The sequence below is a fragment of the Pseudonaja textilis genome, chromosome 2 (genome assembly GCF_049901715.1).
Source record: "Pseudonaja textilis isolate UNSWEBS1 chromosome 2, rPseTex1.2, whole genome shotgun sequence".
Classification (NCBI taxonomy): Eukaryota; Metazoa; Chordata; class Lepidosauria; order Squamata; family Elapidae; genus Pseudonaja; species Pseudonaja textilis.
In genome coordinates, this window is record NC_141991.1 from 162,475,545 (window position 1) to 162,489,277 (window position 13,733).

The 13,733-nt window shown below is 41.0% G+C and overlaps 1 protein-coding gene across 2 annotated transcripts in view; it reads right to left on the reverse strand.

The window, feature by feature from the left end:
• Positions 1-13,733, reverse strand: part of LOC113449584 (ephrin type-B receptor 5) — a 174,000-nt gene that overhangs the window by 130,521 nt on the left and 29,746 nt on the right. For both annotated transcript variants that reach the window (XM_087926285.1, XM_026720664.2), the window contains exon 2: positions 4,634-4,863. In XM_087926285.1, the coding sequence (XP_087782411.1) occupies positions 4,634-4,730 (97 nt within the window). In that variant the 5' untranslated portion in view covers positions 4,731-4,863. The remainder of the gene's footprint in view (positions 1-4,633; positions 4,864-13,733) is intronic.

Sequence of the window (13,733 nt, forward strand, 5' to 3'; positions counted from 1 at the left end):
TAAGTCAATGACTGAATTTTGATTTCTGGTTTTTCATAAAGCTTCTATCAGAAGGGTATTATTTTTTTCTAAATAATCTTGAATGTTGTTTGCTATTATACCTGTGAGTCATCAAACATTGTATGCAAACATGTTATCATCCTATAGCTTCCTGGTGTTGTCCTCTTTGCTGGGTCTTTTTGAATCAGGGTTTGCCAATGATTATTATGATTAATAAGAAGATGATGTCTGAATGACAGTGGAAAAAGAAAGCAAAGATAGCACCAATAGTAATAGTCACCTTGGACGTAATCCCAAAATAACTAGAACACCATTTGAACACCATCAGCATTGACAAAATCACCATCAGTCAATTGCAAAAGGCAGCTTTACTCACAACTTGCATTCTGCAATCATACTTTTGGCGCCATCAAAGAATGACATCCTTAGGAAGGACTCAGTAGGTAGACAAAAATGTCAAATCCAGTCTAAACATCCAGCTGACTATGTGATTCTTCTTCATCATCATCATCATCATCACTTTAGATCTGCTAAATTAGACTTTCCAAATCTTGCTTCTTTAGTAACATGCTTGCCAAAAGCTTGACATATCTACTCTGAAAAGTCTCCTACAAACAGGTTTCTAAAGAATGTAGTTATAGCCAACTAATAAGAATTTAAAATTGAGTCGATGATGAAATTTGAATTTTTCAATGGATACTGGTTGTCAGAATACACATCTTAACTCCAATACTGGAAAAATGACAGTTCTGGAGAACATGAATTTCAGGGTGTTTTGGGGTCAAGTTATGTTTATGATTTCTCAGAAGCATGTGATTCTGCTTGGCTATTGGGGCAAACAAGATGCCAGAATAGACTTGACAGTTCTACACAGCTCATCTTATATTTTTGGTTTCTGTGTTTTATTAAGGCATTTAAGGATCATTCGGAAGCTGCTAACTCATCGCCTGGGTTAGTAAATGGGACTAAAAGAGGCAGTCTCAAATGGAACCATATGTACATAGAAATTAGAAATTAGTACAGACAGAAACAAATAAAAGGTCTTGGCTATAAAGGAAATGGGGTGCATAAATGAACCAAGTAAAGGAAGCTGATGGAGGAAAAGAATTAGTTACTAGTGCCAGATTTCAAGGATTTAATTCTTTGGAAAGTAAAAAAAAAAAAAATAGCCAAAGCCTCAGAACTAAGGTCAGCTATTTTGCTTGGTTTGGAGCACAGCTTTTCCTATCCCCACAAATGTATCAAGTCCCATTTCCCATATCTGCAAGGAGCTGTAATGATAATGAATCCACTGGATGGATTGGACTTGAAATGGTATAAACAGAAAATACCGAGAACCACTTAGAAGGAGGCAACAGATCAATTGTTGTATCAATAAATTATACGAATAAATAAATGCATACGTGCAGAGGGGAACATGAGAGGAACCCGATGAATATATATAGCAATCATCCTAGATTTAAAAAAAAAGCAAAAGCTAGAACATTATAGATGGAGAACATTATTATAATTGTGAACCGTTAGGGCTGCTTGCCAATGAAGATAATGCAGCTTCACCAAGTAACAAGATTAAAAAATTAATTCCCTGCCCCCAAGGGACTTTAATCAACATTTCCATTATATGGAGTGTAATGACTGGGTCAAATGAAAGGCCTGTGAAGTGCAACGTCTTGTTTCCTACATCTGCCAACTGGACATCTGTAGGAAGGCCACAGGCACAGTAGGAAATCAAGTCCTTTTCCCTGCAAACAGTATTCAGCAGCATCAGCAGTCGCCCCTTCGAATTCTGGCTATGGAACTTCCATTTAAAGTCCCTTCCTAACTAGGAAAGGAAAGGGAAAGCCAATCAAGAATAAATGCCAGCCAAACACAAAATCTATGTATTAGATCTTGTTTCAATTGAAGAGAAGAATGTTGGTGTTAAGTTGGTGGCTTCAAAAACCAAGCACCACAAACATATTTCTTAGGTTGGAATTCTAGGTAACAGGAGTCAGCAAAGGAGAAGAGAAAGGAGGGAAAGTATTTCGATGTCAAGAGACCATTGCAGAGAGTTTAAAAAAGAGGGTGGGGGGGAGTTCAATCTTGTTTTGTCAGAAAAGATTTTCAAAAAATGGAGGTACAGTTATTTTAAGCCTATTAGGATATATTAGTCACTGCTTGCCATGACTGATAACAATATGGAAGAAAAGGACGTTCTACTATAAAGAGATTGATGTCGTATCAGAGGAATGTCAGAAAGCAGACAAAGAAACCTGGAGAGGGGAAACTAGAATAGAAAGTTAACCAGGCAGGGAAAGAGAGGGGTATCATGGACACTCCTGTAGCTGGGCCAAAGAAAATCCCTGCGGCCACATGTGCTCACTGACCTGAGCCATTTCATGATGAATGCACATCTTTCTCTCCCACGTGAAGGCCTCCGGAAAAGACAGGTCAAAAAGCAGGGGGAAAAGCCAACGGAGGCAAAAGACCAGGCTGTGATGAATGAAAACAAGAAGTGTTGGGATGTGCAGGACTTGGACAAGAAAGGGAAGAGAACCAGAAGATAAAAAAAGGAGACAAAGAAAGAGGCTAGCTTAAGTTATCTCCCCGTTCATTCACTGTTTATAACCATCCGACAGTACGGTCATCCAGTATGGTTATACTTTCATCCCCCCACCCCTATTCCCTATTCTTCATCTGTTTGTTTTGATATTCCTTCTCCTTTAAAAACAAAACAAAACCTGGGGTCAATCATCTTAAATGCATCATACACTTCCTTCACTTCCTTGCTTTAACTCATCCAGATGATAGTGCTTCTTCAGCTCTATGCGTCAAAGCAGCCACTGAGGAAGGATCCCCTCTCCAACATCCCATGTTTATAATATAGAAATCCAATTATTTAAAGGAGCAGTGGGTTAGTTCCTCAACAGATAGCACAACCTGATTCCATGATCACAAGTGAGAGTGTGGCATTTAAAGCCCCTTTAAAATATTTCCATACCATATGATATTTAACTCCCAATGGGTGATTATCTGCACCTGTACATAGGAGCCTATTACTGTATGAGTTAACAGTAGAAAGGTGTCAGATGAGAAGTATTAATTGTGATATATTTTCTCTTCTCTTTTCAAAACATTTGCATATGTAGAAGTCACAGCAGTTCTATGCAATCAAATATAAATTTATATATTTTGAATCCCCATCAAGTTTTCCTCAAGACCATGATTGGTAACTTGAGTTAAAAATAAACTTCAAAAAGAATAAACATCTACCTATGAATAAGGCCTACATTCTTCTCCTTTCTCAGTTTTCTCCCTTAAATTTTAACGAAGTTGCTTTGCTGCTCTGCCGTGTTGAACATGCTCCCTCCAAACATCTGCATAACTATATTCTCCAAAAACAAGAGCCAGTTTGGGGTAATGGCAAAGGAATCAGGCTAGAAACGGGGAGAAGGTGAGTTCTAGTCCCACCTTCTGAAAAGCCTTCCAAGAAAAATGCAGGGATTTCTCCAGGTAGTCTCCAAAAAATTGGATATGATTGAATGAATTGGGAAGGAGGGGGGGAGAATCACCAAATACAGCAAAAGTACCTCCTTGAAACTCAATTCAGCTCAATACTTTCTTGCCTCAACGGATGAATCAGCCCTGTAAAATAGGTTTTTTTTTTTAATTACTTCATAAATTACCGGGGATCCACAGATGTTCAGAAGATAAGAGGGATAGAATTCCTCAGAAATACCATCTAAAGATTGCTATCAAGAATGGCAAGAGTCTCAGTGGCTCCTTAGGTTATCCTACACAGTTGTTGTAAACCCACATCATTTTTATATTAAAATTAAATCTGAGATTTTTTTATAACTTTCTACTTTTTTTAGCATCATTGCAAAGTACGTTTTTTTTTTCCTTTCTATAAACCCCAAGGTCTAGAACTTTTAATTTGAAAAGGCAACCATCAGAAATAACATCTTTTGTTACCTTTTGCAATGAGGATATTTATAATAACTCAAATAATTAAGTCTTTCCAGATTCACAGAAGTTTAGTAGAGTTTCTCTGAATGGCAATAAATTTGGGGGTTTAATAATAAATCAGCATTTGAGCATATTTAATATTTATTAAATATATAAATTGAAGAGTGGGGCTGACACATGACACATTGTAAAAGCCAAAGAATACGTAGCCTCTGGAATTTTTTATTTTTTGAGAACTGGAAAACTCAAGATTTTAGAATTTTGATCAGCTTTCCGGCAGCCATACAATATATCTGGCATAAAATACTTAGAAGTGTCATTTAATAATCAGTACTCACAAGAGCAAAACTGCCTAGCAAAGGATCTTCAGCTAGCTCTGAAAACATTAGTCAGCAGCACATGCCACTTGTAAATAAAGAAGCTGTGGATATAATTTGACATAATGGCATTCGACATAATGGGAAAGGTGGAAGGAAAGGAAGGAAGAAGACAACTAGCAACAAGATGGATGGATTTGATACCAGTGCCAGTGAGTACACTGTGGGGAGACCCGAAAGAATAAATTAGGGATAGACTGGCATGAATAAAATTTACCTTATGGGATCACAAGGAATCAAAAATAATTTGATGGCACATAATCAATCAATAATACTTCTATTATGGAGTGAACCAACTTTGCATTTACCTTCTAGAGAAGTTGCTAGGCCAAGAAGGCACATTATCCATAGCCAAACCATTATCACTGCTTGTTCCTTCATTTTCCTGATGGTTTTAGGATCCATTTCGTTTCTCCAGCGCTTCCAGCATCTTCCATAAACCAGAGTTACCACAACAGATATTCCAGAGGACAAGAAAGGCCACAAGTCTAAATGTCCCAAAGCACAAGCAGCTCCTCATGAAAAGATGTGAAGGGCTCTGCAATAAAAGAAGAAAGTGATAGACAAAAGTTATTATACCAATCCTTCTAAACCAACTAACCCTGAAAAACTCCCCAATGTAATACCTTACCAGGAAAGGAAAAATCATAAATCATTTTTTAATCAATTGTTTCCTTAATTATTCTAAAAACTTACATATTTTGCCCTGAGAGAATTCCTTTTTGCACAAATTGGACTTCCCTTCAGAGCATTCCTCATTGCAAACTCAACCTTTGTGCAAGATTGCATGCTACGGTATGTGTAGTGTCTATTCTAAACATTTTTGAAAGCACATTCCACTACAAATGATAGAAATTGAAACGTAAGTTTATAACATGATCCTCACTTTCATAGCTTCTTCCTCACTGTTTGATCTTTGGTCAGGTCTGTTCTGGTTGAAAAGTTACAGGTGGATTTTAAGACTAGTGCAAAGTATTGAAAGATAGTGAAATGGTAAAGAGGTTGGACTGGTATGAGTGAGATCTAGAATCTAATTTCCATACAGCCATGGAAATCTATCAGTAACTTTAATCTAAATACTTTTACTCCGTCAAGCCTACCTCGCAAAGTAATCTGAAAAGAGTACAATTTGGGAGAAACCGCAGAATGCCATTTAGATCTGCTAGAGGAAATATCAGTTATGCAATCTAAAATAAGTAAATATCCCCAGCCACATCCCAATATCAGCTTTCCTTTTCACTTTTGTAATTTTTCAATTTTAATTTCATTACCTACATCATGTCAGACCTAACAGTCTTTACATCCATTGTGAAAAAAAAAATATTCTTTTCTAATTTTGCATAAACAGAGCCAAGTTGGTGCCATGGTTAATTCACCAGGCTAGAAACTGGGAGATTTTGAGTTCTAGGCACAAAAAAAGTGCTGGTGATCTTGAGCCAGTCCCTGTCTCTCAGGCCTAGGGATCAGGTAAGCACTTTCAGAAAAACCTTGCCAAGAAAACTGCAGGGACTTGTCCAGACAATGGCCAGGAGTCAACTTTCATGCCCTGGCTTCAGCAAAGGCAGAAACAATCCATGCAGTTGTTAAGCAAAGTATGGTCATGGAGCAGGTGCCTGGGGGCAGGAAAGCTCATCTGGAGAGCTGGCAGGAGACAGGCAGGGAGAAGGCAACAGCAAAAATGTTGAGGAAGCAGGAAAAGGAGCAGGCATGGGTAGACTGAGGAAAAGTCATAATTCAAGTAGACAGTCAGTAATCCAATATCAAGCAATAGCTTGAAAAGTATAGCGTGTATGAGGGGTGAGCCAGAGACTTGGTAAGGGACATGTTGAGGTCAAAGTAAAGCAGGAGTAGAGAACAGGAAAACAAGTGGCTTTCAGCAATGGAAGCTGTCCCCATACAGTTTAAATCCACTCTGCTCTAAGCAGACCCAGGTGAGGCTCTCCCTGCTCAGAGCTTGCCAATAATGACGCACTGGGCTTGGTTGTAGAACCAGCATCAGTTGCTGAAGTTGCTTGTGAGGCATTTATTTGCCAGGGTGCAGGATTCTAATGCCAGGGAAGGCCGCCCTGCTTCTTGGAGTTTGGCTCTGAGGCCATGACACAACATTCACTCGAAACCATACACGCACATAGCATCTTTGCATAGCAACTTTTTTCTTGAACTCGCAAGAAATCATGCATGCGCTGTATATGCCCATATACGTATATGCCCACGTTCTTTTCGATTCTGATTAAGTTTCATTAGTTATCCTGGGTTTTCTTCAATCATTACTTTTTCTATGCATCTTCTAATTATGACTAAATGAAGAGACATTGCTTTGATACCCAAGCTACCAAATACACATTTCTGAAATCAGGATGTGAGTCAGGAAATAATTGAAATTCAGGATTTATATTTTTCAGTTGTTTCTGAACAGTTGTCCCAACAAATATGTATGTGTTGGGGACATTGGTACAAAAATAACATTCTTGTTTAGAAAATGTACAAAGAAGCTTTTAATGTTAAGTGAAACTCTTACAAAAAAATTCTGGGTTATGTAAAGACATGTGTTAGAAGTCATGTACACACAAAAAGTCAAAGTAGACAAAATAAAGTTTTCTATATAAAACGTATGCTTTATATGACATTGGACACTCAAGAAACTTTACAGAAGAAAGGCTTAATTAAATGAATTAATGGCAGTCACTCATATTAAGTGAACTAATTTCCCACATTCAGCAATTATGTACCACTGCATACCAGCTGATGGACAAATGTGTCATACGTGCCTCCATACTTCCTAAATATCTGGCTAGAGATAGTGATGATTATTTTTTTTTCCTTTTTATCAGCAGACACCAGGTGCCTTCTAAGAGAGATTAGTGGTCTTAATGCTATCAAGCAAAGGATATGAGAAGTCAAATTTGCTATTTCATCTTGAATGGATATTTTTCTGATAGGAGAAAATGGTGAAAATTGGAATGGACTGGACTGGACTGGAATGGGAATCAGAATACAATGACTCCTGAGCCTTCTGAAAAGTTATATGACTGAAACAGAACAACTGCATTATAAAAACTTATCTGAAAGGATTCACAGTATGCACAATAGAGACATGCCCAAATTGCTTGCAACTGAAATAGATTTCCAGGCAATTCCCATTGTTGACAGGTAGATCAGTATTTGCATTCCCTAAGACTCTGTAGGAATCTCAGTTTTAATTTGGGATGTTGACACCAGCTAAACTGTTTTCTACATAAATAATCTGACTTTATACACCCTGTCTTTCTCTAGCCAATACCTGCCACTCCTTGTTCTCAGAGGAACTACATGTGTCTAGTTATGCTCGAAAAAGAACAAATTTAAGAAGAGGAGATTAGGAGATTTAGCAACTCCATCTTGCCTGGATATTTATTTGCCTGTGTAGCATTGGTAGTATGGACTTGTAACCAGTCAGAAACAACAGCATAGAAACCAAAAAGGGCGTTGGTACTTACCTGACACGCCCGTTCTCTTTGAGCTGTTCAGAGCATCCCGTAGTGGGAGGTGCTTCAGTCTCTGCATGTGTAGGCTGGGCTTAATTTGTGGAACGCTCCTCCTCCTCCACGGGACTCCTCCCCAGCGTTCCCCAGTTTTAGCTCAGTCTCGTGAGAGATAGGCAGTGCTTGTGATTCTTCCTTGGCCGAAACAGGAAAAATTCTTTTGTTGCCAGCAGGTTTGACAGTTAATCAGCTTGTCTTTAGCCTTCTATTCCATTCCGATTCCTCAAGTTGGCTCGCGCTGCAGAAATCGCAGCCAGACCGGTCCGATTTAGGGAAGCGCCAATTCGAGCCCCAAAGTGGCAGGAGGTTTTTTTAGGTGCTGCTCCGTGCCCCCTCCTCACAGCCGATATTCTACCCCTGCCAGTTCGAACAATTGCCGCAGCGTTTCCTTTAATCTATCAGTGGCGTGACTTTTTGATCCAAACGGAGTCGTATCACTCCCCCCCCCCGAACGCCATTTGAAGTGGAGGATTCAATCACTTGGTAACTTCCACTTTTTTCCCGCCGCTTAGCTTAATAGAAAAAGCCATCAGAGGCTATTCATTTTCAAGGTGGGAGTTTGCTGCTGAGGAGCGCGCCAAAAGATTAATGGCTGGAGGCCATCTTTTCTGTCAAGACCTCGTGGCCGCGTGCCTGTATTCATTCTTGTACTGTGTGATGTAGCTCTGCTCGGAGCAGAGGTTCCCTTCAAATATTCTGGGAACCATTATACCCTGATCTTGGTTTGTTTTCATTCGAGGCTATTCTTGCATTTAAATTGTTGGCTTAACCCTCACAGCCCAATTAACCCAGCGGCACAACAGCGAGCCCCCAGGCCTGTGTCCGCCTGTACAGGGAAGCTGTTGAAAGCCCCTGCCCTTATCAATCTGGGCCTTTAGGCGTTCGTAATTTGGCTGTTTGGCTTTGTTTGCATGTAACATCGTGCCACTTAATTAACATTCTTATACTTATTATCATAGATATATATATTTATTAGTGCTTATAAGAGTAATAAAATAATAATAATAATAATAATAATAATAATAATAATAATAATAAATATCCATTCAGTATAATATTTTAATTTCAATAAAATATTATTACTGAGATACGACTCATTTTAGATAAGTATTATAAAAAAGGAGGGGGCAATAAAACCATTATCAGGGCAACCGGTCTAGCCTCAGATCATGCCCTCTCTCCAGAGACCCAATTAAACGTAATCTCATGGAATCGGCTATCCAACACCTACTGGATATACGAGCCATCCAATCAGTAGCTACCACGCAACGAGGGCGAGGTTTCTATTCACATCTTTTTGTTGTGCCCAAAAGTTTGAGGGGGGTGGAGAGCGATATTAGACCTGAAACGTCTCAACCGTTTCTTAGTATATCGCAAGTTTAAGATGTATACCCTGCAATCTATCTTACTTGGCATCAGAAAGGACTTGACAGAGGCATAGACTTGACGGAGGCATACCTGCATATTGCTATTCGGCCTTCCCATTATAAATTTCTGAGATTCTGTTATAACAACCACCATTATGAATACGTGGCCCCTCCCTTCGGACTAGCTTCTGTCTCTAGGACCTTCACGAAGGTTCCCGCAGCGCTAGCTGCTTACCTCCGGGACATCCCCATACGGCTCCAGTGTTATCTTGATGACATCCTGATTTTGTCATCTTCCACCCATCAAGCAGTCAAAGACACTCAAAACACATTACAATCCCTACAAAAGCAGGGCTTCTCAATAAATTGGAAAAAGAGTCAATTAACACCTTCGACTCGGTTAACCCATCTGGGGGCTGTCATAGATACGGTGGAAGGCAAGGTTTACCTGCCACCAGATAAACTAAATAGCATTCAGCAATTAGTTAAGGAGATCAGGGGTCTTAAGAGGGTGTCCCTAGCTGAACTATCAAAATCGTTAGACAAGATGATCTCATGTATTTCTATCATCCCTTGGGCCCAGCTCCACACTAGATCCCTCCAGTGGTTCCTGCTCCTGTAGCAGCGCTCCGGCCGAAGCAACTCCAAACTCAAGGCCAGGGTACCACCAAAGGTCCTCATATCTCTCCTCTGGTGGACCAGAGCAGTAATCAACAGAGGCTGCCTCTTCAAGGAGCCACAAAGACTTACCATCACCACCGATGCCAGCCTGTTTGGATGGGGAGCTCACATTCAATCGCTTACAACCCAAGGCTGCTGGTCCGCCATAGAACAGTCGTGCAGCATAAACTGGCTGGAGCTTCAAGCAGTACACCTGGCTCTCCACAGCTTTCTTCCTCAGGTATGCGATCAGCACATACTAATACTGACTGACGATGTAACAGCCAAAGCTCACATAAACAAACAGGGGGCACACAGTCGAAGCATCTCATGCGGGAAGTGGAGCGCTTATGTTGTTGGGTGGTGACCAACCTACTTTCCATCAGAGCAGAGTGCATTTTGGGTCTGTCAAATACACAGGCAGACTGGCTGAGCAGGGCCACCATCGATCAATTGGAGTGGCGCCTCCATCCCTCTCTGTTTAAAAGAAGCGGTCAGGACATTTGGACAGCCGGTGGTGGACCTGTTCACATCCCCCCTCAACACTCAGCTCCCGAGATTTTTTTCCAGGTACCCCTCGCAAGGAGCAGAGAACTTCAACTCGCTCCGCTGTCGTTGGCCCCCGGGACTCCTGTATGCATTCCCGCCACTTCTGGTTCCCAAGGTCATCCAGAAATTACTAGACGAGAGGGCAGAACCACTTCTAGTAGCTCCTTACTGGCCCAGGCGACCTGGTTTGCAGACCTCTGCAGTCTCTCCATATCACCTCCATGGAGAATCCCGCTAGCCAGGGTTTCGTTAACTCAGGGGCCCGTTCAACATCTGGACCCTCAATCGTTGCACCTGATCATCTGGAGGTTGAGCAGAGTTGTCTGAAGAGCGAAAAGTTTTCCAACAGAGTTATCACCACTATCCTAGCCGCCAGACGTCCCTCAACAACTCGCATTTACAATGCCACATGATCCAGCTTCTGCAAATGGTGTACCGAGTCTCGAATTGATCCCACCTCTCCTTCTGTGGCTCAAATTCTAGAGTTCTTGCAAGAGGGACTTGACAAGGGATTATCACCTAATACGTTGAAAAGACGTTGGCGGCCTTGGCATCAGTTCTCACTTGTGAAGGCCTATTTTCTCTTTCCCATCATCCACGTATACAGTCTTTCCTTTGAGGACCCACAAATTTACGCCCTCCAGCGGTACACCGTTATCCCACTTGGGACCTTAACAAGGTTCCTGTCGCACTCACTAAGGGCCCTTTTGAACCCTTGAAATCATCAAGTCTACAATTTCTGACGTCTACAATTTCTGATGTATAGTTTTCCTTGCAGCGATCACTTCTGCTTGTCGTATTTCGGAGACTGCAGCCTTGTCTATCAGACAAGATTTTTGTGTTTTCCATGCTGACCAGGTGGTCCTTCACCCTGATCCCACATTTATACCAAAAATTAACTCAGCTTTTCATAGGGCACAAGAGCTGATACTTCCTAATTTTTGCCCCAGACCATTCCAAGGGATGGAACTGCAATGGCATAGGCTTGATGTGAGGCGAGCATTGCGAATATATATCAACCGCACAGCAGCTTTCAGAAAAACAGCGGCCTTATTTGTGTCCTTTCAGCCGAACACTCAGGGATGCAAGGTCTCACTTTCAACGATAGGCTGTTGGCTACGGGCCGCAATAGCAAAAACGTATAAGACTCAATCCCTGCAGGTGCCCAGGGGCATAACATCTCATTCAACAAGGAGCGCTGCAACATTGGCAACATGGGCCACACAGGCACCAATAACTGAAATTTGTCAAGCTGCAACTTGGGCCTCCCCATCGCCATTCATTAGACATTATAAAATAGATGTGTTTGCATCCGCTGAGGCTTCCTTTGGCAGAAGAGTTCTGCAACGGGTCCACAGGGACCAGGAGGAGATTCCAGGCCCGACGGAGTCCCTCCCGTAGGACAGGCCAAGCTTTGGTATGTCCCACTACTGGATGCTCTGAACAGCTCATGGGAGAATGGGTGTTGGTACTTACCTGACACACCCGTTCTCTTTGAGCTGTGAAGAGCATCCATCCCCACCCTTTTTCTGTCTGGTGGGGTCCTGTTTCGGTCAACAAATTGTTAGGGCATTGAGGATGAGGGCCTTTATTTCTCTCATCTTCGCCAAAACTGGGGAACGCTGGGGAGGAGTCCGGTGGAGGAGGAGGAGCGTTCCACAAATTAAGCTCAGCCTACACATGCAGAGACTGAAGTACCTCCCACTACGGGATGCTCTGAACAGCTCAAAGAGAACGGGTGTGTCAGGTAAGTACCAATGCCCTTTTTGGTTTCTATGCTGTTATTTCTGACTGGTTACAGGTCCATACTACCAATGCTACGCAGGCAAATAAATATCCAGGCAAGATGGAGTTGCTAAATCTCCTAATCTCCTCTTCTTAAATTTGTTCTTTTTCGAGCATAACTAGACACATGTAGTTCCTATGAGAACAAGGAGTGGCAGGTATTGGCTAGAGAAAGACAGGGTGTATAAAGTCAGATTATTTATGTAGAAAACAGTTTAGCTGGTGTCAACATCCCAAATTAAAACTGAGATTCCTGCAGAGTCTTAGGGAATGCAAATACTGACCTACCAGTCAACAATGGGAATTGCCTGGAAATCTATTTCAGTTGCAAGCAATTTGGGCATGTCTCTATTGTGTATACTGTGAATCCTTTCAGATAAGTTTTTATAATGCAGTTGTTCTGTTTCAGTCATACAACTTTTCAGAAGGCTCAGGAGTCATTGTATTCTGATTCCCACTCCATTCCATTCCAGTCCATTCCAATTTTCACCATTTTCTCTTATCAGAAAAATATCCATTCAAGATGAAATAGCAAATTTGACCTGCCTGTGTAGCATTGATAGTATGGACTTGTAACCAGTCAGAAATAACAGCATAGAAACCAAAATATAAATATTTCTCTTCAGAAACTCAAAAGCCACGTAATTTGTACTTTGCATCTGGAATGTATTGTAGGATTCTGTTATGCAGGCAGGATCTCAGTAAAAGAAGAAAAACAAAATACAACAGCATTTTTACTTGGCCAACTTGGAAATCTCTATCTCATTTTCCATGGCATCTATTTAATTTATTCATAAAGCCCACAAATCCAGAATGATGAATTTGAATAGGCTCATCCAGCCATCTGCCACCTATGACCCAGGAAACTCAATGTAAGAATTCTTAAAAATTTCAAGTAAACAAGCATTTCTGAAAGCCAAAAAGGGTGTCAGAACTGAGTGCACAGCTTTTTTCTGGCACATATCCAAAGCAAGCACCAAGCAACCCAAGTCTAAAGGGAAACATCTTTTTACAATTTCCAATCTTTTAAACTTTGGGCAGAAGATATTCTTGTTGGCTTATCCACTGAAGTTTTTCATATCCAGACTTCCTAAAATGGCCTGAAAGATCTGAAAGTTGCCAGGTCTCAAGGTATGACCAGAATTTTTAAGGATTTGCTCTACTGTACTCTGCACTGTAGCATTTCTGAAAGATGGGCAAAAAGCATTGGTTAAGTTATTTTCTTCTTGCAAGATCCAATCTGGGTCAGTCACCGGGAATCTCTGGTGCTGGTGATCGACCCAGATTGGATATTGCAACATTTTCCTGGGACACAGGTGTTTTTTTTAATGTTTGCTACTCATCAGTTTTTACCAGACAAAGAGTTCAATTAAAATCTTTCTGTGGTTCATAGGCACTATTTCCACCTCTCTACTAGTGTCTTTCTCTTATATTATTTCCACCCTCTTTGCAACATTATTGTTTATCTTCCAGGTTCCTTAGGAGCATCTACTCATCAGAAAGCCTGGCAATCTTTGAAAGTAGTA